Below are 26,878 nucleotides of genomic sequence, written 5' to 3' on the forward strand. Positions count from 1 at the left end.
CATAACCAGACTTGGGACTTAGTTAGGTTACCTGCAGGTAAAACTACATTGTAGAATAAATGGGTTTACAGGTTGAAGGAAGAAGATGGAGGAAAACAAAGGTCTCGAGTTCAAAACACACTTGGCTTGCATTGAGGGGGGAGATTGTTGTGCTCCCTGTTAATGGCGGTGTTGATCCAACACTCCCGTGTGTTTTGTGGATCTGTTAACTCTACAGATGTGTCTATTTACTAACACCTACAGGTTTTGGGTCCCGGGGCCAGTGGGGATTCGGGGTAGTGCCCCCGATGCTAAAAATAGATGTTAAATTGCCTTGTAAAAGTCTAGTAATTTCTAGTCAATCTGGGCCATTCATTAGGCAGATGATTTGACGGTAGAAGTTATGTTTAATTTAGGGTTTTTTTCCCTAGAGGGCAACCCCTCACTATATATGAGGGAATTGTATTTCGTTTATGTAGATCTGTATTCTGAGTGAGGAAGAGAGAAGAGATTGAGAGCGAAGAGGGTGTTACAGTGGATTTGCTGTAGGTTGTATCTCTTCAGTTTGTTGGATAATATAATAAAAGAAGGACTGGTTGTTTCTCCATGGATCTAGCCCAAACTGGGTGAACCACGTATATATGTGTCTCTATTTTTTTATGCATTTTCTGTGTTTATATTTCTGCAATATTTTTTTTGTTCCATTGCTCCATAATATATAATTTTCTAACAATTATTTCTGATAGGCTTCGACATCCAAGTGACTTTAAACTTTAGTATGAGCTTTTACAGAGTTCGGGTAGCTTTAAGAGAGTTTAAGGATCCAAATTCGAATCATGCCTTCCCACTAAAAGAACTTTTGGTCCACCGAAAGACTGATATATTGATCTAAGCAGTAAATGAGAGTAACAACACCCTCTCTTTTTTTTGGCCTCCTTACACTTGCCTTTGCATAGTGCCTTTGAACCACAATCTTTAACCACTTCCCTTCTTGGATAGGTTGGTCGTTTTGGGAAGAACTGTTTTCCTCCTTGACTTCATGTAGGACTTCTGCTATGAAGTTTACAGAAGGTAGTTTGAACTTCTTTGCCTTGATCCTTGATCCAAGGTGGCTCAAACAAATGTGAAGTACATCTGCTCCACAAAACATTCATTTGTACCTGTTTGAAAAGCTGCCAACAACAACTGTTAACAACAGTAGGCATACAAACAACAACTGTATGGGCTAACTCCCGCTTCAACAAAGAAACAGATTTCACATCTTGTGAACCCTTCCATGTCTTATATCTGTATACAAATGATTAACTAGATAACAAGCCAATAAAACATGCCTTTACAACAAGTGACCCTTCAAGTCAAGCATGTAGGAAAAAGACCTTTAGGACTCTTTTCCAAAAGATGAAACACTTCATCATGATCTCCATTTTGGAAACCAAGTTAACTTCTCCCAAACCAGCATCACATGCATCTCATGCTCAGGCATGCATTCCATCTTTCAACTTTCGCTTAAGTATATTGTACTTCCAAAGCTGAAATGAACATACTGTTGCAGCAATAAAGTGAGTTTCCTACTCAACTTCTTTCTATTTACCATTTGGTAAGATCCTGCAACTTGCATTTATTCCACAAAGAAATGCAAATAGACACATCACTAGACATGCAGCCTTACTTGGATAATAATTCTAACCATTTTTTACCAATCCATGTCAAAGGTCCCTCCTTTGTTTGCACATCAGCATCAATATGTGAATCATCCTGAACCACATCAATCATGGAATCTTTATTTCCATCCCTACCATTTTCTTTTTCCACCCTCTCCTTCAGCTTTGGTGGAAGCAATCCTGGATTCAAAGTCCAACACCTTTCAGTAAGATGCCCTTGCTTATGGCAGTAAGTGCAACACATGTGCATCCTTTTGACAACATGATTTTCCTTGTCATTTGGACCTTTGGCTGCTTGCTTCTTTTCCTTCAAAAGTTTCCTGTATGTGGCCATCCTCTTCCAACATCTAGAAACATAATGGTTATCCAAACCACAAAAGGAACATGCAATTATTTTTCCATGCTTTACAAAATCAAAAGGAATGTTTTTAGAACCAGATTTATACCTGCCTCTTTCACCTTTATTGCCTTCATGAGGAGGTGAAGCAAATGAAGGAGTGGCTCCCTTTGGAACACCATCACTTTCTTCAAGGCTTTCAGAGTTTCCACAACTCTTTGGTTCAATTGTGTGCTTCTGAACACCTGCATCATGTGAGAGATGTTTCGAGCTATTGCATTCCTCCTTAATACAACCCTCACACTTCTGAGGTAGAGGACCTGTAATGAAACTCCTTTTTGGAACTGTTTCAATGGCCTTCATGGCAGCTTTGGAATCCTCTCCATAAGACTTTCCATAGCCAAGACCCAAATACTTAGGCCTTTCCTCAACCATTATTGGCTCAATAATACCTTTTGCATGTTTGCCCAATCTTTTTCCTTCATAGCCCATCTTGGACATTAGATTGGAACCTATGCCTCTGGTATGTTTTTCAAAAGAACCAATATAAGCATTCTTAGAAGAATTTGAAGACAAACAGGAATGGTTTACCTCTTCTTCAAGCTGATACTTGGCCAATGCTTATTTTGCAACAAAGAGTTGTGACTCCAACTCATGCATCCTTTTCAGGTTCATACTTGCAATATGAAGTTGCCTCTCCATTTCCTGCAATTTGTCAGAAAGCATCTGCTTCTCTTCCTCCACGGAATTCAACTGCTCTCTAAGTATGATTCTCTTCCTTCCATCCTCATACATTTCTCTCACCATATCCAGCATGGTGGACAAGTCTTGCTTCATGTCTTCATCAAAGGAACTTCGAGAGCAAGAAGAATTTGAGAACTCACTTGTAAAAGTTGTCATTTTCAAAATGCATAAGAGAACTTCAAACAAGATTATTAAAGAGCTTATCTAGTAACCTCTTGCAATAAACATGTGTGCTTCAAAGATTGCCTTGAGGTCCTTTGGGATAGAGGAATGCCTTTAGCTCCTCTTTCTTCTTGTCCTTCTTGGAGTGAGCTATCAATAGCTTTCCCTTAACCTCTGCAAACTCAAACAATAGTCATTCTGCAACCAAGCATACAATCGATGAGGCAACCGACCCTTGATTATCCAAACACCTTTCGGACAAGCAATATTTGCCCTGTCAATCAAGCATTCTGTTACAACCTTCTTTGAAGGTGGGGTTAATCAATCTTAAGCTTTGATACCACCTAACCTGAAAATGGGGCTCTTAGGCTTCTTGTCTAACTTACAAGAACCTCTCCCATTTCCAAAGCTTCTAATTTTCCCAAGTCTTAATGATTAACTAATGCAGAAATAAGAAATGCTTGAAAATATGGGAGTATGCTTGTATTTGTTTTCAGCTGGTTATTTACTTTAAAATTTGTTGTTTGTGCTGATATGGGAAGATAATTAAATTGATACACAAATGCATATAACAGTAGTTAGAGCAGCAGTAAGAACAAGCACATAGGGCAACATTACAATATGGAGTTCACCCTGATATCTTGGGCTACATCTTCTTGAGCTCTAATCAACTCGATTAGGCTCTCTGGGATTATGGCAATAGTTCTTTTACAAGTGCCCACACTTAACTCCAATGTTTTACATAGGAACATTGGGCTCATAACACCATCTTATCCCTTGGCTCTTGGAGCTCTTCGGCTTTCCTACTCTGGCTCTTGGTTCGAGCTCCGGCTCTAACTGTGGTTGTGGCTCTGACTCTAGCTCTGGCTCTGTGGCTCTAGCTCTGGTTCTGGCTCTCATCTCTCGCTTCTAGCGCTTGCTCTAGCTCTTGGCTCTGGCTGTGGCTCGTGGCTCTCTGCTCTGGCTTTTCTAAGCTCTTTCGCTTGGCCTTTGCATGACTTTGTGAATCGCTCGACCTCCAAGCAACTCCAACAACAATATGTTGTTGTCAATTGAGCTCTCTGGCTTTTCACTCGACCTCCGAGTGACTCCCCATACTCTCTGCGCATTCAACTGATTCTCGTTGTTCACTCTTTTTCTACCTATTGCAATGAGTTCTTGCTCTAGCTTCCTTGCTTCCAAGTCTGCTTACTGCTTCCTAGGCTGCTCCCTTTTTTCTCTTCATCTATTTGTGGCTTAACACCAATTCGTCTCATGACTGTTCACTTCCTCTCTCGGCACTTCGGATCACCTGCCTCTGTCTGCTGGAATTCCCTTCTCTGCGTCACCATCACTATAACACTTCACAGAGAGGTGGCCACTTGTCTCCTTACAAGTTGAGCCAGCTCTTCCTCAAATGGTTCGTTACTTCGGTTACTCTGTGAAATGATTCATCCGCCAACTCAGTGGTCCAATCAGACTTGAACCTTTATGTGCCGAAGCTTATTTTCTCCATCGAATCTGGTTTCCCATCGGGTGCACTCTCCACCGTTAGATCTGGGACCTCCAGATCCTATGGTTATCACTCTTATTACACGGTTCACTTGCTCGGACATTAGCCCGCGATGAGGGTGGTTTTCTCTCTCATCTGCTGGACACGCGTCAATCACTGTATGGCATTGCTGGGTCCTCTGACAAATCCGCTTACCACCCAAAATGTTTTCGATATTCTGCCAGTTTTGGAGCGTGGTTTTGGAGCATGGGACCCACCTATCATTTTCAGTGCTTTTCCCACGGTTTCTTGGCTTTCCTTATGACCGAGTGCTTGGGGCTTTACCATTTCGAGGGGTTTTGCCTAGGATGCACGATTAGCACTAATCGCGCATCAAAAACGACCTCTGTTTTCTGATCCAGACTTCCTAACTGCTAGTTTGTGCCATTGCACGGTCTCCATGGGCCTCAGTCAGTGCACTTTGACCGAAGGTCCTCATTGCTCCATGCTAGCTGCAAATTATCGTTGTTCAGAGGTTATTTCTAATAGGCTTCAACATCCACAAGACTTTAAACTTTGGTATGAGCTTTTACAGAGTTCAGGTAGCTTTAAGAGAGTTTAAGGATCCAAATTCGAATTAGACACACAGGCTTTTCAAACTCGAATCTAAAAGCGACATTCTTCGTGATGCAAGCAGATCGAACATAGACGTTCACAGATGCAGAGTAGGAAGATTATCTCAGAATTCAAATAACAAGACTCTCACTCTCAAACTCTCCAACCTTGAATATCCCAATGAGCCTTACTTCTCTCTTTTTATAGGATGAGAAGGGGACAAACATCAGAGAATCGTAGTGAGATTCTGAGATATGGATCAAATCACACCAAAAGACAATCGTACTGAGATTCCGAGATGTGGATCAAATCACACCAAAAGTCGAAGAAGTGTTCCAAGTCTCGAAAAATTAGAATTTTTACAAAGTAGAGATTATTCCAAATCCTACGAAAAAGATATTTACAATGTGGATATTTTTTTCATAAAATCCCACGAAAATCAATCACTCTCAAAGTCAAGTGACAAGACATAACTATACATTGTGGATGCTTTTCAGGAGAAGCCCACGAGAACCATTGGAGTCCTTTAAGTTATGTTCCCAATGTATTTGTACCAAGGAATTGACCATTATTATGATGGTATGCTCCACTAGTCTCCCATTCTTTTGTATAAATTCTTCGGACAATCATTGGTTTCCCGAGGATAATCTGATGGTTCACTTTGGTTAAGATTAACCAATGATGATGTCCTCTCATGAAGTAGCCTAATATGCGATCATCAGTAAAAAAATTTAGATCTGCAATAGTCTTACAAGGAAGGTGAAAACACTCCATGCCATTACACTCCATGCACTCGTGGCAATCACTTTGAAAGCCCAAAGTAGCTTTACCTGGTCCTTCTTGTATGTGAGCAGTCATGATACTTTGAACTTTGGGCGACTGAGGTACATCTACTACCCGGTTTTCTGGATAGTTGAGATCTTCCCATTTGATGGTTTGATGCTCAATTTTTTGATTGTAAGCATCAGTGATTACCAGGGTGCTGGATTTTGACTCTTGACTAGGTGTATGAAAAATGGTTGGATATAATGTGTTGGTGTGTTTGAAACACCCTCTAGTATGAACTGCAATGTTTGTCCTTTTACTTTTCACATCAAAACAACTAGTTTTGATTTGCAATTGGACGATGTCCTTAATGTGTTCATCATACACATATATTGAGAAATTTGGGTGGAAATCAAACCATGCAGGACCATTTGATAAAGGAGCCACGATACCACCAATTAAACTTAGATCATATTTCATGTCAACCATCTACTTTCACATCTATAAATACTCCATCTGTAAGTTGCTCACATGTTGATTTATTTGAACTCCCTTAGTTATTACATTTTTCCACTATCGAAGTAAAATGTCCTATCTGCCAAATAGTAGTTTGCTTACAATCTCTCACAAATCTTGCTCTCCACAAAAATCATAATCCCAGGACTGGAGAGGCCCCTTATATTATTACTACAAATTCATGTCCAAATCCAAAATGCTCTGACATTCAATTTCCTCATGATACTATCCTAATGATTCATGAATTACCCACTCTGGAGAATGAAGAAACCCATCTCACTAAAATGTTTAGCAAGATGAGACCACCTAAGATGCCAAAATATGGCTTGGGATATCTTGAAAGACTAGATAGTCTCATTCCATCTTCAATATTTCAAAATCCTATTCCACTAGACTGCAAAAGGCCATCAATCCCAGAAATGTACAAATTCTTCTCCCTCATGGATGGGTGTCCCAAACATAAGATTAATAGAGACTGGATGAAGAACATGCTAAATTGGGATCTCTATACACATCCTGAATCCAAAAAAGTTAGTCTCAGTACATCTATTGATAAAAAATAGGCTCTTTCTCAGGAATGGAAAAAGTATATGGAAGAAACAAACTCATGGACTTCTTTTTATGTCTGGAAGAAATTAAAGGAACAACCAGAAGTACATATGGCAGATGCAGAAACTTCATTTGCACAAAAACATTTCTGGGCAGCTTGTGATGGAAGCAAGTTAGAAACAAATACCACATTCCCTCTATACAAGGAAATCATGCTAGGAGAAGCTAGCGACTCTGCCAAGGCCATTCCTTTAGTATTAAAAGATGATTCAGCCCTAGGAATAGATGGAAGGATCTAGAAGGCCAGTGAACAAATAAACTGGACAAATACAACAATTAAAGGGATAGAGATGAATATGGTAAAAACTTCATAACAAAATGAATGTTTCGACTCACTATCAGTCGTTGTACATAGTGCGAATAAAACATTGAATGATGTCAACTTTTCAGCTTCTGTATTAAATGGTTTTATCAAAGAATCAACAGAACAAATTGAAAGCATGGAGAGTTTTAAGCTATGGTATGTTATATGCTTATAATAGTTTACTTCTTTTTCTTATGATATTCCATAGATTAGAAATCACATGTACATAAAGTAAAGTGTAGATAGAACATTAAACGGTCGACAGAAAACAAGCCAAGACAAGAGACACAAGATGTGGCGGCTAGCCAGGGACAAACCCCACAATGTGTGGGGAAACCCTCTGATCAAATCTTCTTTTATATTCAATAATTCAGAAGAGATAAATAGTACAATAAATCTGATTTATATTAGCAGTAGCAAACCCTAGATCAGCAGCATCAGCATTAGCAGCTTCATCATCAAACTAGGGCAGACGATATCTCACAAACCAACCATCGTATCGGCTTGATTCCACTACCAAAAGTTGCGGCTTCCAGAGGAGGTTCAGATGAACCTATAGTGTAGTTTAGATGAGGAGATCTTCTAGTCCACCTAGGTCAAACTTTACTTCTGTAGTTGCAGCTTCAGTTTCGGCAGCTTCCTTCAAACTAGGGCAGTCGATATCCTGCAAACCATCCGTCGGATTGACTTGATTCCACCACCAAAAGTTGTGGCATTCAAAGGAGGTTCAGATGAACCTAAAGCATAGTTCAAATGAGGAAATCTTCTAGTCCACGTAGGTAAAACTTTACTTCTGCAGTTGCAGCTTCAGTTTCGGCAGCTTCCTTCAAACTAGGGCAGTCGATATCTTGCAAACCATCTGTCGAATTGACTTGATTCCACCACCAAAAGTTGCAAATTTCAGAGGAGGTTTAGATGAACCTACAGTGTAGTTTAGATTAGGAGATATTCTAGTCCACACAGGTCAAACTTTGCTTCTGCAGTTGTGGCTTCAATTCCGGTAGCTTCCGGCTTCACATGTGTGAGGGAGAGACCCTTTTCTGCTTAGTGTAGTTTAGATGAGGAGATCTTCTAGTCCACGTAGGTCAAACTTTACTTCTGTAGTTGCAGCTTTAGTTTCGGCAGCTTCCTTCAAACTAGGGCAGTCGATATCCTGCAAACCGTCCATTGGATTGACTTGATTCCACCACCAAAAGTTGTGGCATTCAAACGAGGTTCAGATGAACCTACAACATAGTTCAAATGAGGAGACCTTCTAGTCCACGTAGGTAAAACTTTACTTCTGCAGTTTCAGCTTCAGTTTCGGCAGCTTCCTTCAACCTAGGGCAGTGGATATCTTGCAAACCGTTCGTTGGATTGACTTGATTCCACCACCAAAAGTTGCAGCTTGCAGAGGAGGTTTAGGTGAACCTACAACATAGTTTAGATGAGGAGATATTCTAGTCCACGTAGGTCAAACTTTACTTCTGTTGTTTCAGCTTCAGTTTCGGCAGCTTCCGGCTTCACATGTGTGAGGGAGAGACCCTTTTCTACGCATTAGAGAAGAGACTCTTTTCTACGCAGTAGAGAGAGAGAGATGTGATGAGATGAGTGATTCCAAATGAGGAAAAGTCCTCCTATATTTATACACAACGTTGGTGTTTGAATAGATGCAACTGTTGGGCTTCTGAGCCTACATGAGTTGTAGGTCGGCTTGATAATAATTCCATAATCACAATAAATTCATATCTCCATGAATACTTATCAGAATTGAATGATCTTTATATCAATCCTAGACCTCTCGATGAGAGGAATCTAATAAAAATATTATCAACCATGAATAAGATGACCCACATGAAGTTTGGCTCTAGTTGCCAATTTTAACACTCCCTCTCAAGCTAACGAGAACTTCATCTGCAATCTGTTTGTTGGTCGCTACTATTCATCCATCAAATGCACTGCCCTGTACAGCTTGACCCTTGCCCTACTCTGCTCTATTATGCTTGTTCTGCTTTGTCTTGTTCTACCTTGTACTGATCTATACTACTCTTCTTTGTTATGCGCTACTCTGCTTTGTTCTGTTCTTCTTTGCTTTTGTCCGAATTATGAAGAAGAAGAAATGATCGAGGATGTATCATACTGACTCAAAGTCAGTCTCAGAGTATGTACCACTGGTCCTAGACTAGTCTCAACCAACCCGAAGTCAGTGTCATAGTGAGTACAACTCCACTGGTCCTAGACCAGTATCATCCTCCACTGACTCAAAGTCAGTCTCAGACTGTGTACCACAAGTCCCAGACCAGTCTCAACCGACCCAAAGTCAGCTTCATAGTAGGTACCACTCCTACCACTGGTCCCAAACCAATATCATAGTCTCAAAGAGTGTACCACTGGTCCCAGACGAGTCTCAACCGACCCGAAGTCAGCATCATAGTATGTTCTCACTAGTCCTAGACTAGTACTGCATTGACACAAAGTCAGTCTCAGAGTATGTACCACTCATCCCATACCAGTCTCAATTGACCCGAAGTGAGCATCATAGGTACAACTCATACCACTGGTCCCAGACCAGTATCATTGATCCCAGATCAATGGAGGTCATCCTAGCGTAGGGAGTACGGTAGATACAACAATGCATACATCAGTACTACTATGGTCCCTAACTTCATTTCCCTACTCAATGATTAGATGAGAGGTACTTCCCATGAGTCCTAGACTGCATGGGTAGGATGCCTCAATAGGAGAACTAATCAATCCTGCTACAATCGCCATGGAGAACACATCAATCCAGGCCTCACAGCAGAACACATCAATCCTTCTGCAATCACCATGGAGAACACATCAATCCAGGCCTCACAGGAGAACACATCAATCCTGCTACAATTTCCATGGAGAACACATCAATCCAGGCCTCACAGGAGAACACATCAATCCTGCTACAATCACCATGGAGAACACATCAATCTAGGCCTCATAGGAGAACTAATCATCCTGCTACACAGGATAGTGAATCATCCTGTTCCACAAGAGAGCGAATCATCTTGTCCCACAAGAGAGCAAATCATCTTGTTCCAGTGCACACCACCAGGGGAGGGTGAGTAACCCTATGGTCGTATTTTTCTCTAGTAAGAACTGCAAGCCCTCAGAGCTCCCAGATCTCAATGTATGAAACATGCAGGACCCTTGTACAAGGGTTTCTTGAAGACTCCAAGTTGTTTGGGAAAATCATAGATTATATCTTTCCTCAGGGCTTTGACAAGTTGTATCGATTTGTAAATCATCTTAATGTGATGGAGCCTCCTTGCTCATCAACTTACCATATCTCAGATGATGTCTATCTGCTGGAGCAATCAACGAATACAGGATTCCTCAACAATAGAATCCCACTTATTGTTACAGTGAATCACAATGGTATGTGTTTAAACAACTCACTGAAGAGCTTCCCCAACCAGACAGCTTCATATGATTTCATACTCAGAGATATGTATCCAGTCTCAGCAGTGCTTATGGAAACCGACTTCTGCTTCCTGCTCATCCGTTATATCGAAGAAGAATACAAAAAGAAATAGCACTAAAAGTGCTCCAGTGATCCTCCAAACTACCTGCCTAATCAACATTCAAATAATCATGCAATTTTATATTTCCAACAATATATCTCAATCCATGAGAGATTGTGTCCTGAAGACATCTCAGAAGATTCTTGGCACCAATCTAGTGAAGCTCAACCAAATATGAGCTCACAATGCTAACTGCAAAACATATGTTTGGACGGAGGTTCACCAAGAACATCAATGCGAATGAGTTTTTGAAACTTAGAGGCATTTCCCAAATCTGGTCCGACATCACTACCATATAACTTCTGAAAGTTAAGATCCTCAAGGTAGGCTCAGGCTTGCAGTCCATCATACCAAATCTTTTCAGAATCTTCACCACATATTTCCCTTGAGATAGGAAATTTTCCCCTGGCTTCTGCCACACTTCAAGTCCTAGGAAATAGTTCATCAGTCCTAGGTCCTTCATTTAAAATTTAGAATCCAACTCCCTCTTACATTTGAGAATGAGAGGGTCTGCACCTGTTAGAAAGAGGTCATCCACATACAACACCAGTATGAGAGGTTTATCATATTCAACCTGCATACATGAGATTTTCAATCATAAATCTCAAATCCTTCAGGTTGTTCCACATAGACCTCTTCTTTGATCGAACCATGCAAGAACACGATCTTGACATCCATATGATGTAGGTTCCATCCTTGTGAAGCGGCAAGGGCTATGATCAAGTGGATGGTCATATATCTAGCAACAGGTGCAAATATCTCATCATAGTCTATACCTTCCATTTGACAGAAACCACGAGCAACAAAATGAGCCTTATATTTTTCTGTACTTCCATCTGCTGCATGCTTTATCTTGTAAAGCCATTTAGAAGCGACAAATTTCTCATCTGGGGGTCTGGGAACTACTTCCCAGACATCATTCTTCATAATAAACTCATGTTATTAGGTCATATCATCCTTCCATATTTGATGCTTGATGGCATCTGAGAATGATGAATGCTCATTTTGTATGATCGTTCTCATGATGGTCAGGTATCTCTGATACCTGTTAGGTTTCTTACTCTCACGGAAGGTTCCTCGGGGTGCATCTTGTCCTTCAGCATCATCAAGTAGCCCGCTAAGCCATGAAGGCCTCTTCCTAGAAGAGGAAGGCTCATTTGGAGGAGCATCAATCGGATCCATGGGTTCTTCTACATCAGGCATTGATTCATCATCCTTTTCTTTCGGTTCCTTGGTGTCAGCTTCTTGAGAGCTCCTCAAATTTGGAAGATTGTCCACCTTGCTGAGAGCCATATCTTCGTTAAGGTGACATCATGACTAATCATGACTTCCCTTTGACTGGCTACATAGATTCTATAGCCTTTAGTATTTTCACCATAGCCCACGAAATTCCCTTCTTTCCAGATGCACCCAATTTATTTCTTTTCTCTTTCGGCATATGAAAATATACAGGCTTCCAAAAATTCTAAAATGAAAAACATCAGGTTTCTTTGGTGAACTTTTCTTCAAGAGTCTTGGAACCCAATGCTTGATGAGGGCATCGATTTTGTACATATACAGCAGTGTTTGCAGCTTCAGCACTTAGAAGCTTCAGAAGTCTTTGATCATGTTGCATGGCCCGGACAGCTTCCATAATCGTTCGGTTCTTCCTTTCTGCCACACCATTATGTTCAGGAGTATATGGTGTAGTAGTCTCCCTCTTAATGCCAGCCTCAGGTATGACTGAGTGAACCAACTATAATATATTGGAGGTCTTGCTTTGGCTTGAGGGGAATGGTCCCCTTTTGAGATTTCCTTCGGCACATACACCTTCTTTCTCTACTCGGAATTTGCGCATCACCATTTGTCTTACATCGGGTATAGCTTTATAATTAATGGGGGCACACCTCCGATGCCAAAGTTCGGACTTGAAGAGATGTGTCATAAGACATGATACCTAGCGGACTTCCATCGACCTGATATAATGAATCAACACTAAACCCAAGAGTAAAGGCATCTTTAACATTATTTTTCCATAGACGTACCTTGCCATCACTGAAGGTTACCTTGTAGCCTTTGTCTTCCATTGCCGAAATGGACACCAGGTTCTTTTTGAGGTCATGTGCATTTAATACATCCTGGAATTTCTAGCCTTCTTGAATGGTTGTCCTCTTCCTTGATTTCCAGCATTCCTTTTACCTTTGCTATTGAATTGTCCATCCCTTTGATTACCATGAGAGGGATTTTGATCATCGTCACGGTGAGAGTCCTTTCTATCAGGGCATTCCTTTGGATAGTGACCTACTTTATTGCAAATATAACATTGTCCTTTTCTTCCACCCTTAGGTCTAGTCTTTCTTTAAGCAAGGGAATTTCTTGCTCTTCTACCCTTGTTTATTCTTGAATGTGTCTAGCCATTAATTCCTCGAAACCGGGAATTACATTATTGTTCAGAAGAGTAGTCTTGAACATGTACCATTCGGATGGTAATCCTCCAAGAGTTGTGAGTGCCATTTCTCTGTCAGTAATAGTCTCCCCAATAGAAAGGAGATCGTTCCTGATCTCGGTGATTCTTAAGAAGTATGCTTGCATATTGTCATCTTTACCCTTCTTGATTTCCATCAGCTTATTTATAAGAAACAAAACTTGATTTGCATCATTAACTATAAATAAACTCACCAATCTATCATAGATTTCCTTGGAGATGTTCAGTTCAGAGATGTGTGCCACCAAGTGCTTGTCGATAGAGTCCCGGATGATCTTCTTTGTTTTAAATTCTTCATTTTTCCATTTGTTCCAGGCAGCAGCGGGTGCATTTGATGGAGGCTCAACAATATTGCCTCTCACATGATCCAACACTCCTTGATCCTCAAGGGTTAGATTGATAGACATCTTCCATCCATGATAGTCAGCTTTCTCACAGAGCCTGTCTTGGACAGGAAAGAGTGTTGAGACCCCATCGTTTTTTTAGGATAGCCTTGCCAATCTTCTCTTCAGTGATTTCTCTTGCTCTTGCTCGGGCTTTGTCTTCACCTCTAATCTGATACCATGTTAAGTTATGGTATGTTCTATGCTTATAACGGTTTACTTCTTTTCCTTATGATATTCCACAGATTAGCAATCACATGTACATAAAGTAAAGTGCAGATAGAACATTAAATGATCGACAAAAAACAAGCCAAGATAAGAGACACAAGATGTGGCGGCTAGCCAGGGACAAACTCCACAATGTGTGGGGAAACCCTTTGATCAGATCTTCTTTTATCTTCAATAATTTAGCAGAGAGAAATAGTACAATAAATCTGATTTATATCAGCAGTAGCAAACCCTAGATCAGCAGCATCAGCATTAGCGGCTTCATCATCAAACTAGGGCAGACGATATCTCACAAACCGACCATCAAATCGGCTTGATTCCACCACCAAAGTTGTGGCTTCCAGAGGAGGTTCAGATGAACCTACAGTGCAATTCAGATGAGGATATATTCTAGTCCATGCAGGTCAAACTTTACTTCTGCAGTTGTAGCTTCAGTTTCAATAGCTTCCTTCAAACTAGCGCAATCAATATCTTGCACACCGTCGCTCGGATTGACTTGATTCCACCACCAAAATTTGGGGCTTACAGAGGATGTTCAAATGAACCTATAGTGCAGTTCAAATGAGGATATCTTCTAGTCCACGTAGGTTAAACTTTACTTCTGCAGTTGCAACTTCAGTTTCGGCAGCTTCCTTCAAACTAGGGCAGTGGATATCTTGCAAACCGTTCGTTGGATTGACTTGATTCCACCACCAAAAGTTGCAGCTTGCAGAGGAGGTTTAGGTGAACCTACAGCATAGTTTAGATGAGGAGATATTCTAGTCCACGTAGGTCAAACTTTACTTCTGTTGTTGCAGCTTCAGTTTCAGCAGCTTCCAGCTTCACATGTGCGAGGGAGAGACCCTTTTCTACGCAGTAGAGAAGAGACTTTTTTCTATGCAGTAGAGAGAGAGAGATGTGATGAGATGAGTGATTCCAAATGAGGAAAAGTCCTCCTATATTTATACACAATGTTGGTGTTTTAATAGATGCAACCTTTGGGCTTCTAAGCCTACATGAGTTGTAGGTCGGCTTGATAATAATTCCATAATCAAAATAAATTCATATCTCCATGAATACTTATCAGAATCAGATGATATTTATATCAATCCTACACCTCTCAATGAGTGGAATCTAATAAAAATATTATCAAGCATGAATAAGATGACACACATGAAGTTTGGCCCTAGTTGCCAATTTTAATAGAGAGAAAAGTAGATTATGAGTTCAAATTTGCTCAGACTCTTATGGGTAAACTATCTGAAGATTTTGAGCAACTTGCAATATCTCCCAGAGATAAGGATATCCCTACCTCCATGTTGTTTAGCCACCATGTACCCATTCAGCATGCCACAAAACCTATAGAAAGGTTTCCATTTCTATTTCCTCAAGAAAAACCAAAGCAACACACTAGCACCAAAAAATCTTTTAGTGAATCCTATTCTCTTTTCATAGGGACCATGACCAAAGAAGAATAGAGCCAAGATCCTCAGGACAGCATATTTTTCCTATATATGAACCTCTATCTAGCCAATTCACTAGATATCCAGCTCCTCTCAATGGCAAGGGAAAAGATGCCAGAAACTCATACCTTTTAGTCTGGATCTTATAAAGAATGGAATATAGATGGCTTGAGTGCTGGTCAAATCAGACAAATGATTAACCAGATGTACACTAAATATAAGATTATGTGTATGATAGGAAAATCTCAAATTGAATCCTGCAAAACTCTCATCCAGTGCTTTACAGGTTCCCTACAGAGATGGAGGGAAGTAGAATCTTCCCCTAAATTACTTGCAAAAATGGAAGCAAAATTGTTTAAGGATGAAGCTCGAGATGTTATCCACAATGAAAATGGTGACCCCCAAAATAATATGATTGGAGCATTAACCTCCTTCATCCTAGAACATTGGTGTGGAGCAATAATAGAAATTGCAAATAAACATGAGATGATCCTGATGAATCTCAAATGTAAGAAAATGTCCCTATATGAATATTTCCACGGAGATTGGACACAAAGAATTTACGAAGCAAAAGAAAGTCAGAATGATATGTGGAAACAAGTATATTTAGTAGCATTACCCTCCAAAATTGTTGAATACATCCAACAACAAGAAGTGTTCCAAACTTCTTTTGAAAAATATACATGGGGATAGATATATTGCAACATAACAAAAGCCTTGGTAGGACTATGCACTAGCATGAAAGTCAATATGTCCTTGTAAAAGATGTCTAGATTACCTGACAGCAAATCCATCTGTAGTAAATATGGATTGATTATTGATGATCCAATTATGCAAGGAAGAAAACACAGAAAAGCCCAGAAGAGAGGTCATAAACAGTCGGCTAAAAGTCATTCTCATATGTCCAATAGGCACAAGAAAGGATCATATAAAATAGTGTCGAGAACACACTACTATGAGCCCAAAGATATCCATATCAAGCCTCAAAGAAAAAATATGATTACCTATTAGTTATGTGGACAGACTGGACATACTGCAAAAACATTTCCTCAAGGAAGAGAGTCAAGAGCAAATAGAGGCAAAAAGACACAAGAATATGCCTCTAGAAGACCTAGAATCCACTTCAAGGAAGAAGTGCACCTGATGAAGCAAAATTGTTGTAGTTCATCAGAATCATCTTATTCGAGTTTATCTTAGTCTAAACATAGTGAAGAATAGGTGAATGTCCAATAGTGCAATTGAATAGATACTGATGAGTGCAATTACAACCCTTCTGAAACGGACTTAGACTTTAGCTCAAAAACAAGAACAGAAAAGGCACCAGCCAAAGAGAAAGTGTGTATGGCACATGCTATTGATGATGATGAATCAAAAGTTCTGGCAGGCATCAGCATGCTTGCAGAAGCAGAAATGAAAGAAAAACTTTTAGAAACTTTTTTACAAATCAGACACAGAGATCTTGGTAATACCTCAAAAGGTAATATTTCTAAAGCACTGTTTGTTGACGCTTTTTATGAGAAAAACATAAAATATTTTCAAAGAAACCAATAGCACAAAAAACCAAGGTGTTTGACTGTAGGAGAAGTTAGTCATGAGATTCATCATTTAATAAAGGAAATAGTTGAGCTAAAAGAAAAAATCTCTCAAATAGAAAAGTGAAAATGGCAAGAACTAGCAGAAAATCCTAATGTCTAGATTTTTGAAGATATGCAAAATAGTGGCATAGCATTTTGCAATATGAAGATCATGACCATTCAGTATCAGCATCACCATGTACTATTAAATGTTAATATACAAGGAGAAAAATTCACTCTCAGAACATAGCACGTGCTCAAATAGCTCACTGAAGAGCTTCCTCAACCAAACTGCTTAACAACAGCAATACTTGTAGAAATGCATTCGACCTCGACAGTGCTTAGTGAAACTAATTTCTTCTTCCTGCTCATCCAAGATATTGAAGTAGACCCCAAAGAGAAGCAACACCCAGATGTACTCTTACGATCCACCACACTGCCAACCCAGTCAACATATGTATATCCATGTAGCCTCAAATTCCCAGCAATGTATCTCAGTCCATAGTGGATTGCACCTCAGAGATATCTCAAGAAATTCTTGGTAGCAACCCAATGAATGTCATGGGGCTCGACCATATATTGACTCAACGAGTTCATAGAGAAGCATATGTCATGATGGGATTTGACCAAAAACATTAGCCCCCCCACAAGTTGACGATACTTGGTAGGGTTTGCTAATTCAAGACTAGTAGCACTTCCACATAGCTTCTTAAAGTGGAGTTCCATCGGAGTAGTCATAGAGTTGCAGTCCACCATCCCACATCTCTTAGGTAGCTTCACAATGTATTTTCCTTGAGAAAGGACAATCTCACCTGGCTTTTGCTAGACCTCAACCCTAGGAAATAATTCATCAGTCCTAGGTTGTTCATCTCAAACTCAGAAGCCAACTCCCTCTTGCATTGATGAATGAGAGGGTCATCACCTATGAGAAAGAGATCATCCACATAAAGGACAAGAATGAGAAGTTTGTCCTTTTTAACATTGTAGTATAGGTTTGGGTTAGCATCGCTCCTTGTAAATCCCAACTTCATAAGATAGCATTTGATCCTCTCATACCAAGCCCTAGGGGCTTGCTTCAACCCATAGAGGGCATTCTTCAACCTGCATACATGTGTCTCATGATCTTGAACTTCGAACCCCTCAGGTTGTTCTACATAGACTTCCTCAAGCGAACAATGCAAGAAGGCAGTTTTGACATCCATATGATATAGGTTCCATCCTTGCGATGAAACAAGGGCTATAATTGAATGGATGGTGGTATATCTAGCAACTGGGGAAAATATATCATCGTAGTCTTCTCCTTCCTTTTGAGAGAAGCCTCGAGCTACAAATTTGGCCTTGAATTTCTCAGCACTCCCATCAACTCCATGTTTGATCTTGTAGAGCCATTTCAAAGTGACCACTGACTTGTCCTTGGGTCTAGGAACCACATCCCAAACATCATTCTTCATGATCAACTCATACTCCTTGTTCATCGCATCCTTCCAAACTTGTTGTTTCATGACATCTTTGAATGTACAAGGCTTAGATTAAACAATGGTACTCATGGAAGATAGGTACCGTTGGTACATATTCGGCTTCTTTCTTTTAAGAAATGTCACCCTCGATACAATATGTTTCTCAGCATCTTCAAGAGTGTATTTGAGCCACAAAGGCCTTTTCCTTGAAGTAGAGAGCTCACTAGGAGGTGGATCAATGGGATCCATCAGACCTTCAACATCGTGCATCAGTTCATCAGACGAAGGTTATTCCTTCTTATCTGCATCAACATCATCATTGTCCTTCCTTCGAATAGGAAGATCTCAAATCTTTCTAAGAACAAAATCTTCATCAAAATCATGACATCATGACTTAATTCCACTTCCCTTTGACCGGCACATTGATTCTATATGCCTTTGAAGTTTCACTGCAGCCCACAAATGTTCCTTTCTTCCTAGATGCATCTAATTTGTTTCTTTTCTCTTTCGGTACATGAAAATATACAGGACAACCAAAAATTCTAAAATGAGAGACATCAGGTTTCTTATCGGTGAAAGCTTCTTCGGGTGTCTTTAAGTTCAAAGCTTGATGTGGGCATCGGTTTTGGACATACACAACGGTGTTGGTAGCTTCTCCCCATAAGAACTTCGGAAGACCTTAATCATGAAGCATAGCTTGGGTGTCTTCTATGATAGTACAATTCTTCCTTTCGGCAACACCATTTTGTTCAGAAGTATGTGCGGTAGTGGTCTCCCTCTTAATGCCAACTTCTCTACAATAGTCTTTGAGTTCATTTGACTCATATTTGATACCATTATCCGTCCTCAATATTTTGATCTTCTTCCCTATTTGATTCTCGACCAAGGCTTTGAAGGAGTGGAAGCATTTGAATAATTCATCCTTCTTCTTTAAGAAAGAGATCCATGTTTTGCAAGAGAAGTCATCCACAAAAATAGCATAATACAAATATCCACCCAAAGATGTCACGAGCAACATACCTGATAGGTCAGAATGGACCAATTGAAGGATACATGTGGTTTGAGTCTCACTTGAGGGTAGTGGCCCCCTTGTACGTTTTCCATCTTCACATCATTGACAAACACTTTCATGATTTAAGTTGAATTCGAGCATCCCTGTTACCATCTTCCTTACATCGGGTAAGGCTTTGAAATGAAGGTGAGCGAATCTCTGGTGCCATAATTTGGATTGAAGAGAAGTATCACAAGTCATTGCTCTCAATGGACTTCCTCCAACCTGATAGAGACCTTCAACCTTGAATCCAAGAGTGAATGCATCTCTTGGGTTCCTTTGCCAAACTTGAACCTTCCCATCAATGAATGTCACCTTGAAACTTTTGTCTTCCATCACAGAAATAAAGACTAAGTTCTTTTCAAATCAGGTACATATAACACTTCTTATAAGTGGAGGGCTTGACCTTGATTTAAGTGAAGAGTAACGGTCCAAATTCCTTTCATGGGATAAGTGGCATTATCCCCAAGTATAATCTCCATATTCATCTTTTTTTCAACCAAGTTTGAAAGAGCTTCTTTGTACCCAATGAAGTACTTTAAGGCACCACTATCAATCAACCAACGGTCCAATGTATCTAGAGGAGAGGTGGTGGAGAGGGCATAAATAAGATTAAATTATTTTTGCTTTACAACATTAAATTCTTCATACCTGGAGTTTCTCAACTTCTTGGGAGGATGACCATTTCTATTTCGAGCAGTGGGAGCATTCTTCTTTCCTTCGTTGTTGAACCTATTGTTCATTTGATTGCCATTTCCCTTGAATTTGTTGTTATTGTTGTCATCATCTCTTGGAGTATCCTTCTTATGAGGACACTCTCTAGCGAAGTGGCCAAACCTGTTGCAATTGAAGCACCTTCCTTTCCTTCCTTCTTTGAATCCCAGCTTGAACCCTTGTCCTTGATTCCTTGGACCAACATTGTTCCTTCTCTTAGAATGGGCGGAGAAGGATGTAGGATTGTTTCCATTTGAGGGCTTGTCTCTTTCCATCACCCTTATTTCTTCTTGATTGCATCTAGCCAACAGTTCATCAAATCCCGAAACCCTGTAATTGTTGAGGATGGTAGCGTTAAATATATCCCAATCTCTTGTAAGGCCTCCAAGTATAATAAGAGAGAGCTCTCTATCACCAGTGACTTCACCAATAGATAGGAGATCATTCTTGATCTCAGTAATCCTCATGAAGTAGGATTGGATGGATTCTCCTCTATCCATCTTGATATATTTTAGCTTGTTCTTGAGAAAGAGAATTTGATTTGCATTGTTTACTTTGAACATCCCAACCAGTTTTTCATACTTATCCTTAGATGTTTCCAAATCAGAAATATAGGCAACCAAAGGCTTATGAATAGAATCAACAATAATCTTCTTAGATTTAACCTCACCTTTCTTGTACTTGGTTTGTGCAGCAACGGATGCATTTGAAGGAGGCTCTGCTATTCTTCCTTTGACATAGTCCATGGCATCATTTTCTTCTAATGTCAAATCCAAAGTCATCTTCCATGCATGATAGTCAGATTTGTCCTTAAGCTTGTCCTCGAATTTGAAGAAAGATGTAGTCATCATTGGGACTAGTTCCAAATCCTTGTCCAACAACTTCCCTTAGTGATTGCTTTGCTTCACTCTTGCTTGGTCTTTCTGTTGGAAATTATACTGAAAGGGGGGGTGGCACGAATTAGTATTTACAATTCAATAACTTTTCATTTCACAATCAGATTTATATACACTACTTTAGTGAGTGTACTTGCGTGTGCACACAATTGCTATTAAGGAAACCAACGTATACCCAAAGAATTTATGATTCAGCTAATTCATCATGTGTTGATCTTTAATCAGTGCATCCGTACTTTATTAAACAGTAACTATGTGTAGTAATAACATAATAAGCCATCACACATAAGCAATGCACATGAACACCAAGATTTAAGGTGGAAACCCAATGTGGGAGAAAAATCACCTACTGTTGTTGTGTCTGTCTTCTTTTAATATAAAGAAAATTTGTTTACAATCTTGTACTAGTGCAGACTCATACTAGTATGCAGGCACCCACCTGCAGAAGGCTACAACCTTCTCTCATTCTCTAGCTTCTACTTGTTATGAAACCAGCTCAAGAAAAGATAGAAAATATAGATCAACCCCTTAGAATTCAGCCTCTTCGAGGGGGAAACCTCTTTTACATTACATAAATGAACAATTCTTCGATGATACAAATGAAAAGACCTCATTTCTATATAGGAGTCTAAGGGGTCATAACATAATCAGAGCCGACATAACAATAATAATGTAAGGGCACAATAATAGCAATAGTGGCCTTCTATGGGGCACAATAGTAACAATATGGGCACTACATGGGTACATCAATATAATAAGTGGGTTGTACTAATAACAATAAGGGGTTACACTAGTAGTATAGGGGCCTAACATGTCCCTCTCCTTCAAAAAGCATTGTCCTCAACGCTTGAGTAGTTCTTGATGCTTCTATATAAAATTCTTGTCCTCCCATGTGGAATCTTCAACGGGTAAGTTCTTCCACTTGATGAGATACTCTGAAATTGATCGATTTCGTAGCTATTGGGTTCTTGTTTCTGTGGCTGCTCTAGGTTCCAATATGATTTTTCCTTCCTCTTCAATTTCTGGCAATATTTTTTGAATTGGGATCTTTTGAATAAGTGGCCATACTTCTTCGTCCTTCTTCCATTCATCCCTTGCTTCATTTATCCAATCTGGTTGGATAATAGAAATAGAATAAAACAATGCTTCCACATCCTCATCCTTGAAGAGTCTTCCCATTCAGTAAGGTCGCCATTTTTTAAGTGGATGTAGTATTGCCAACATTTCCTTCTCATAAATAGCTTGCTTGAGATGTAGCAGTAAAAATACCCAATCACCTACATCAAAACATTTTACACTACAATGTTGATCTACCTGTTGCTTCGTTTGACTTTGCACTGAAGTGGTGTTATCCTTTAAAAGTTGGAGAACTTGTTGTTGATGCTCGATGTGATCTTTCACTGCTTGAACCTTTTTCTTCTTCATATGTCCTTCTATCTCTAGAGTTTGAGGAGTGGTAATTTCTTTCAATCCTTTACAAGATATGGTCGGATTCATTTCTTGATGCTCGATGTGATCTTTCACTTCTTGAACATTTTTCTTCTTGATATGTCCTATCTTGATAGTTTGAGGAGTGGTAATTTCGACCAATGAATGACAAGATATGGCTGGATTCATTTCTTCTTTCTTGATGTGATCTTTCACTTCTTGCACCTTTTTCTTCTCGATATGTCCTTCTATCTTGAGAGTTTGAGGAGTGGTAATTCTTGCCAATGCTTTACAAGATATCATTTAATTCATTTCTTCTTTCTCTGGGGTGGGGTCCTGGCGTATATCTTCTTCTTTTGATGTTTCTTGATCCTTTTCTTCCTCCTATTCATATTCTATGTAAAATAATTTCTTCTCAGCACACTTATGACCTTTAGTGCATTTTCTATCACAATTGTAACAAAGCCCTTTTTCTCTTTTTTCTTCCAATTGTTGTGGTGTAATCCTTGTAGGTTGTGGAAGGCTAGGAGAAACAACACTTCCATCTTTATAGTTATGAGGGGTATGCTTCCTGGTTTCCATAATTTTTCTTTCCACTATGTCACAAAGCCCTTTTACTCTTTCCAATTGTTGTGGTGTTGCTCTAAAGAGGGTGTTGCTCTTTGTATCCTCATAATGTGCTATCATTTCCTCCATGAAAATTGACCACGTAACAAGTTATTTACGAGAAAAAAGCCCTTCATACCATAAAAATTGATCCGGTTCTAAATATGAAGATGCAATACATACCTTTTGTAACAGTGGTACACCATGTAGATCAAAATATTGCTCCATCTAAAGTATCCAATTCACCGGATCTTTGCCATCAAACTTCCCCATCTTGCTTTTTCTTGATTTTAGGAGCTCGATATTGAAACGACTGTAACTCTGTACTTTCAGATATTTACGTTATGAAATTGCGATCTATAGTAGCCCTCTGTGTCCTCTTTCCAATTCCACCAGTCTCATCCAAATTGGATTCTCCAAGAAAGAGTTATGCACAATCTCCCAATATGACCTGATTATAGACCTTTCCAGAAGAGCAAACTTGTATGAAGTGCCACGTGTCACTGTTTCCACCTTTGGCTCTAAAAAATATGTACAAGAAACTACAGTCCGTCCTCTTTTTATACCTTCTTACAAAATTTCAATCTGATGCTCAGAGAGAAAGTTATGACTATTTTCCCCAAGTCACCTGTTTGAAATGTAATTCAGGAGTCTGCAAAAAGACCAAGTTCCTCAAATCATATCTCCGCAAATATAGCACAAAAAGTTCTGAAATTCGGACCCCAGATTTAGCGCGATTTCTTCTCAAATGGGTGTTTTTTTTAGCTTCTGAAATATCGCAGAAGAAATGTTATAGAAAAAATTCCACGATGACCTGTTTGGAGCAGCGAAACCCTAGAATCCAAAGCTCTGATACCAAATGTTATGAAACCAGCTCAAGAAAAGATAGAAAAGATAGATCAATGCCTTAGAATTCAACCTCTTCGAGGGGGCAACCTCCTTTACATTACATAAATGAACAATTCTTTGATGATACAAATGAAAAGACCTCCTTTCTATATATAGGAGTCTAAGGGGTCATAACATAATCAAAGTCGACATAACAATAATAATGTAAGGGAACAATAATAACAATAGTGGGCTTCTATGGGGCACAATAGTAACAATATGGGCACTACATGGGTACATCAATATAATAAGTGGGTTGTAGTAATAAAAATAAGGGGTTACACTAGTAGTATAGGGGCCTAACACTACTGGAAGGGAGCTACAACCCCCTAGCTCTTGTACTAGCTGATATGTTTACTAGTATGTAGGTGCCGGCCTACAGAAGGCTACAACCTTCTCTCTTCCTCCAGGGACCACATTTCATAAATTTTCAGACTGGATACTCCTGCTACATAAGCACACAATTAATCACCACTGCAATAGCTAGATCTACCAATAATCAGTCAATCTGAATACTCATATCAATGTCACCAGAACACTGTGTTGAACCCAGAAACCTGTATAATCAACTAGAACCAACTGTAACCTAAAAAATTATATGTCAAAATGTATACGCTACTTTAGTGAAGCCAACCTGTGTGTATACGCTACTTCCTTTAACCAAACCTGCATATACCTCCAAAATTACTGAATCATAAAAACCTCTGAATCAAAACTGTATCAATCAATAACATTCTAAAGATCTACTGTCAAATTACAGAGATCTAAACAGATAGCAGCAAAGATCACCCTTCTCACTTAATCAATCAATCAATCAAACTCAATCTCCTTATGCATTCAGTTCTACTTTCAGATCTAAGAAGACATCATTGACAGATAGTAGTAAAACAACATCACTGATCAGATAGATCAGTCATTTCTGAACAACATCCTTTTCTTTTGCATACGCTACTTGGAAGAGTCAAACCAGCATGTATACGCACCTTCACCAAGGTGAACCAACGTATAGATCTGAAAATACTAGCTTACAACTTCACTACTATTCCAGATTTCAGACATACCAAAATAATGACATTTAAGAATAAAACATGCGTAAGAAATCAGATCTAACCCAACCAATATCAGATCACACAATGATAAGTCATTTCAGGTCTCATGATCCTGATCCAACATTGTATCCAAGGTGCAAAAAATATTTCAGATCAAGTCATAATCATAGCCCCTACAACATAAAATATACTTCAGATAGAAGTATTCCCGAGAAACCATTTCACTTGCACACTTGGCCCTTTGATCTTCTCCTCCTTATATAGTTTTTGGCCTTTCACAATACCTCGGACTGTACGAATTTACAGGGTAAGTTCCTCAGACAAAACACCAAAGGACACCGCTCACAAACAGATAACAGATCAATACACTAGTATTCTTGACATGGTTAAAACCCTCAAAGAAGGAAACAGTCCATAGCTATCCTCCCAAAACCGGGCAAGGTTTCCATTCCCAATCTCCCAGAAGCTGTGATTTTGAGCTAAAGCTTTGTTCTCCCAAGCATTATTCTAGATGTGAGATTCCCTGATGTGCCCTGTCATTCTAATCAAGTCCCCATCTCTCTAGTTTTTTGCATATTTCTCCTTCCAAAGCTTGGCCCATGGGTTGTTGGATTCCTTTAGCCATCTCCACCAAAGTTTGGCCCCCAAAACGTTTTTAAGAGTTTCTGGGTCATGGAGACCAAGACCCCCATGAGGTTTGGGCATGCAAAGTTTGTCCCAAGCAACCAATGCCCATTTCTTCGTTTCCTCACCTTTTCCCCATAGAAAGTCTCTTTGCATGTTCCTGATTTGCTGGGCAACTCCACTAGGAATAGGAAGAGCCGACAACATATAAATTGGAAGAGACTGCAGGACCACCGTTGTGAGAACAAGCCTGCCAGCAAGGTTTAAAGATCTACTTGTCCACTTGCAGATTTTATCCTTTAGTTTATTGATCAGAGCTTCCCAAACCTCCTTGCTCTAAGGTTTGTCAGTGAGAGGTATTCCTAGATATTTGGAGGGGAGATGGTCTCTCTGAATTCTGAGAATTACGGAGAGGTTTCTCTGAATTGCAATATTTGTATTGAAAAAAAACACTTTAGATTTAGAGAGACTTACCTCTGTACCAGCCGCTAAGGCAAAATCCTGTAGGATTTGTTTGTAGGCTTTGGCTTCTTTGACCGTTGGTATGCCCTGTAACATAGTGTCATTTACAAATTGCTGATGAGTTAATGTGTTCCCTTCCTAGGTAAGCTTGAGACCCTGGATAGTGCCCTCCCTTTTGGCAAAAGTGATTGCCTTTCCTAATCCTTCCATCATGAGAATAAAAGGAAATGGTGAAAGTGGATCTCCTTGCCTGAGGCCTCTCGAGGGCTGAAAGGATTTGGAGGGAGAGCCATTGAGGAGGATGGAAAAGCCGGCTGAAGTTACCGAAGCCATAACCCTTCTTATCCAATTCTGGTCAAAGCCATAAGCAATTAGAACTTCTTTTATATATAACCAGCTCAGTTTGTCATAAGCCTTCATTAGGTCTAGTTGAATGATCATCCCTACTTCCTTATTATTCTTGAGAGAGTGGACAATTTCATGTGCTTGAATGATGTTTTTAAGAATTTGCTTTCCTTCCACATAACCAGTTTGCTCCTCTGAAACGAGTGTTGGTAGGAGGGGCTTTAGTCTATTTGCAATAACTTTGGAGATTATTTTGTATATCACATTACAAAGGGCTATGGGCCTGAACCGATCTGGAGTCATTGCCTTATCCTGTTTAGGGATGAGGGCAATGAAAGAGGTATTTAGCGCTTTTAGGACTGTTTTTAAAATCCTTGAGTCCTCCACCACTTCCAGAATATCCTTTTTGACTATTTCACATCTTGCTTTGAAGAAATCTATGTTAAAACCATCCAGTCCAGGTTCCTTCCCATTGTGCATCTCATTTATTACTTCTTTTACCTCTTCTTCTGATACTGGTCTATTGAGATTGAAATTGTCCTCCCTGGACACTAGTTTTGGAATATGT

The 26,878-nt window shown here is 39.6% G+C and overlaps 1 protein-coding gene across 1 annotated transcript in view; it reads right to left on the bottom strand.

Annotated features, from left to right (window-relative positions):
- Positions 1-26,613, bottom strand: part of LOC149263683 (methylesterase 17-like) — a 50,955-nt gene extending 24,342 nt beyond the window's left edge. Inside the window, exons 1-2 of the mRNA XM_089389745.1 lie at positions 26,290-26,613; positions 25,978-26,052 (exon numbers count right to left, since the gene is read on the bottom strand). Coding sequence (XP_089245871.1) covers positions 25,978-26,052; positions 26,290-26,613 — 399 coding nt within the window. The remainder of the gene's footprint in view (positions 1-25,977; positions 26,053-26,289) is intronic.
- Between the last annotated feature and the right edge of the window lie 265 nt (positions 26,614-26,878).

The sequence above is a fragment of the Pinus tabuliformis genome, chromosome 6 (genome assembly GCF_031772625.1).
Source record: "Pinus tabuliformis cultivar Carrire ecotype Pingquan chromosome 6, CPIR1, whole genome shotgun sequence".
In the NCBI taxonomy this organism is placed as follows: domain Eukaryota; kingdom Viridiplantae; phylum Streptophyta; class Pinopsida; order Pinales; family Pinaceae; genus Pinus; species Pinus tabuliformis.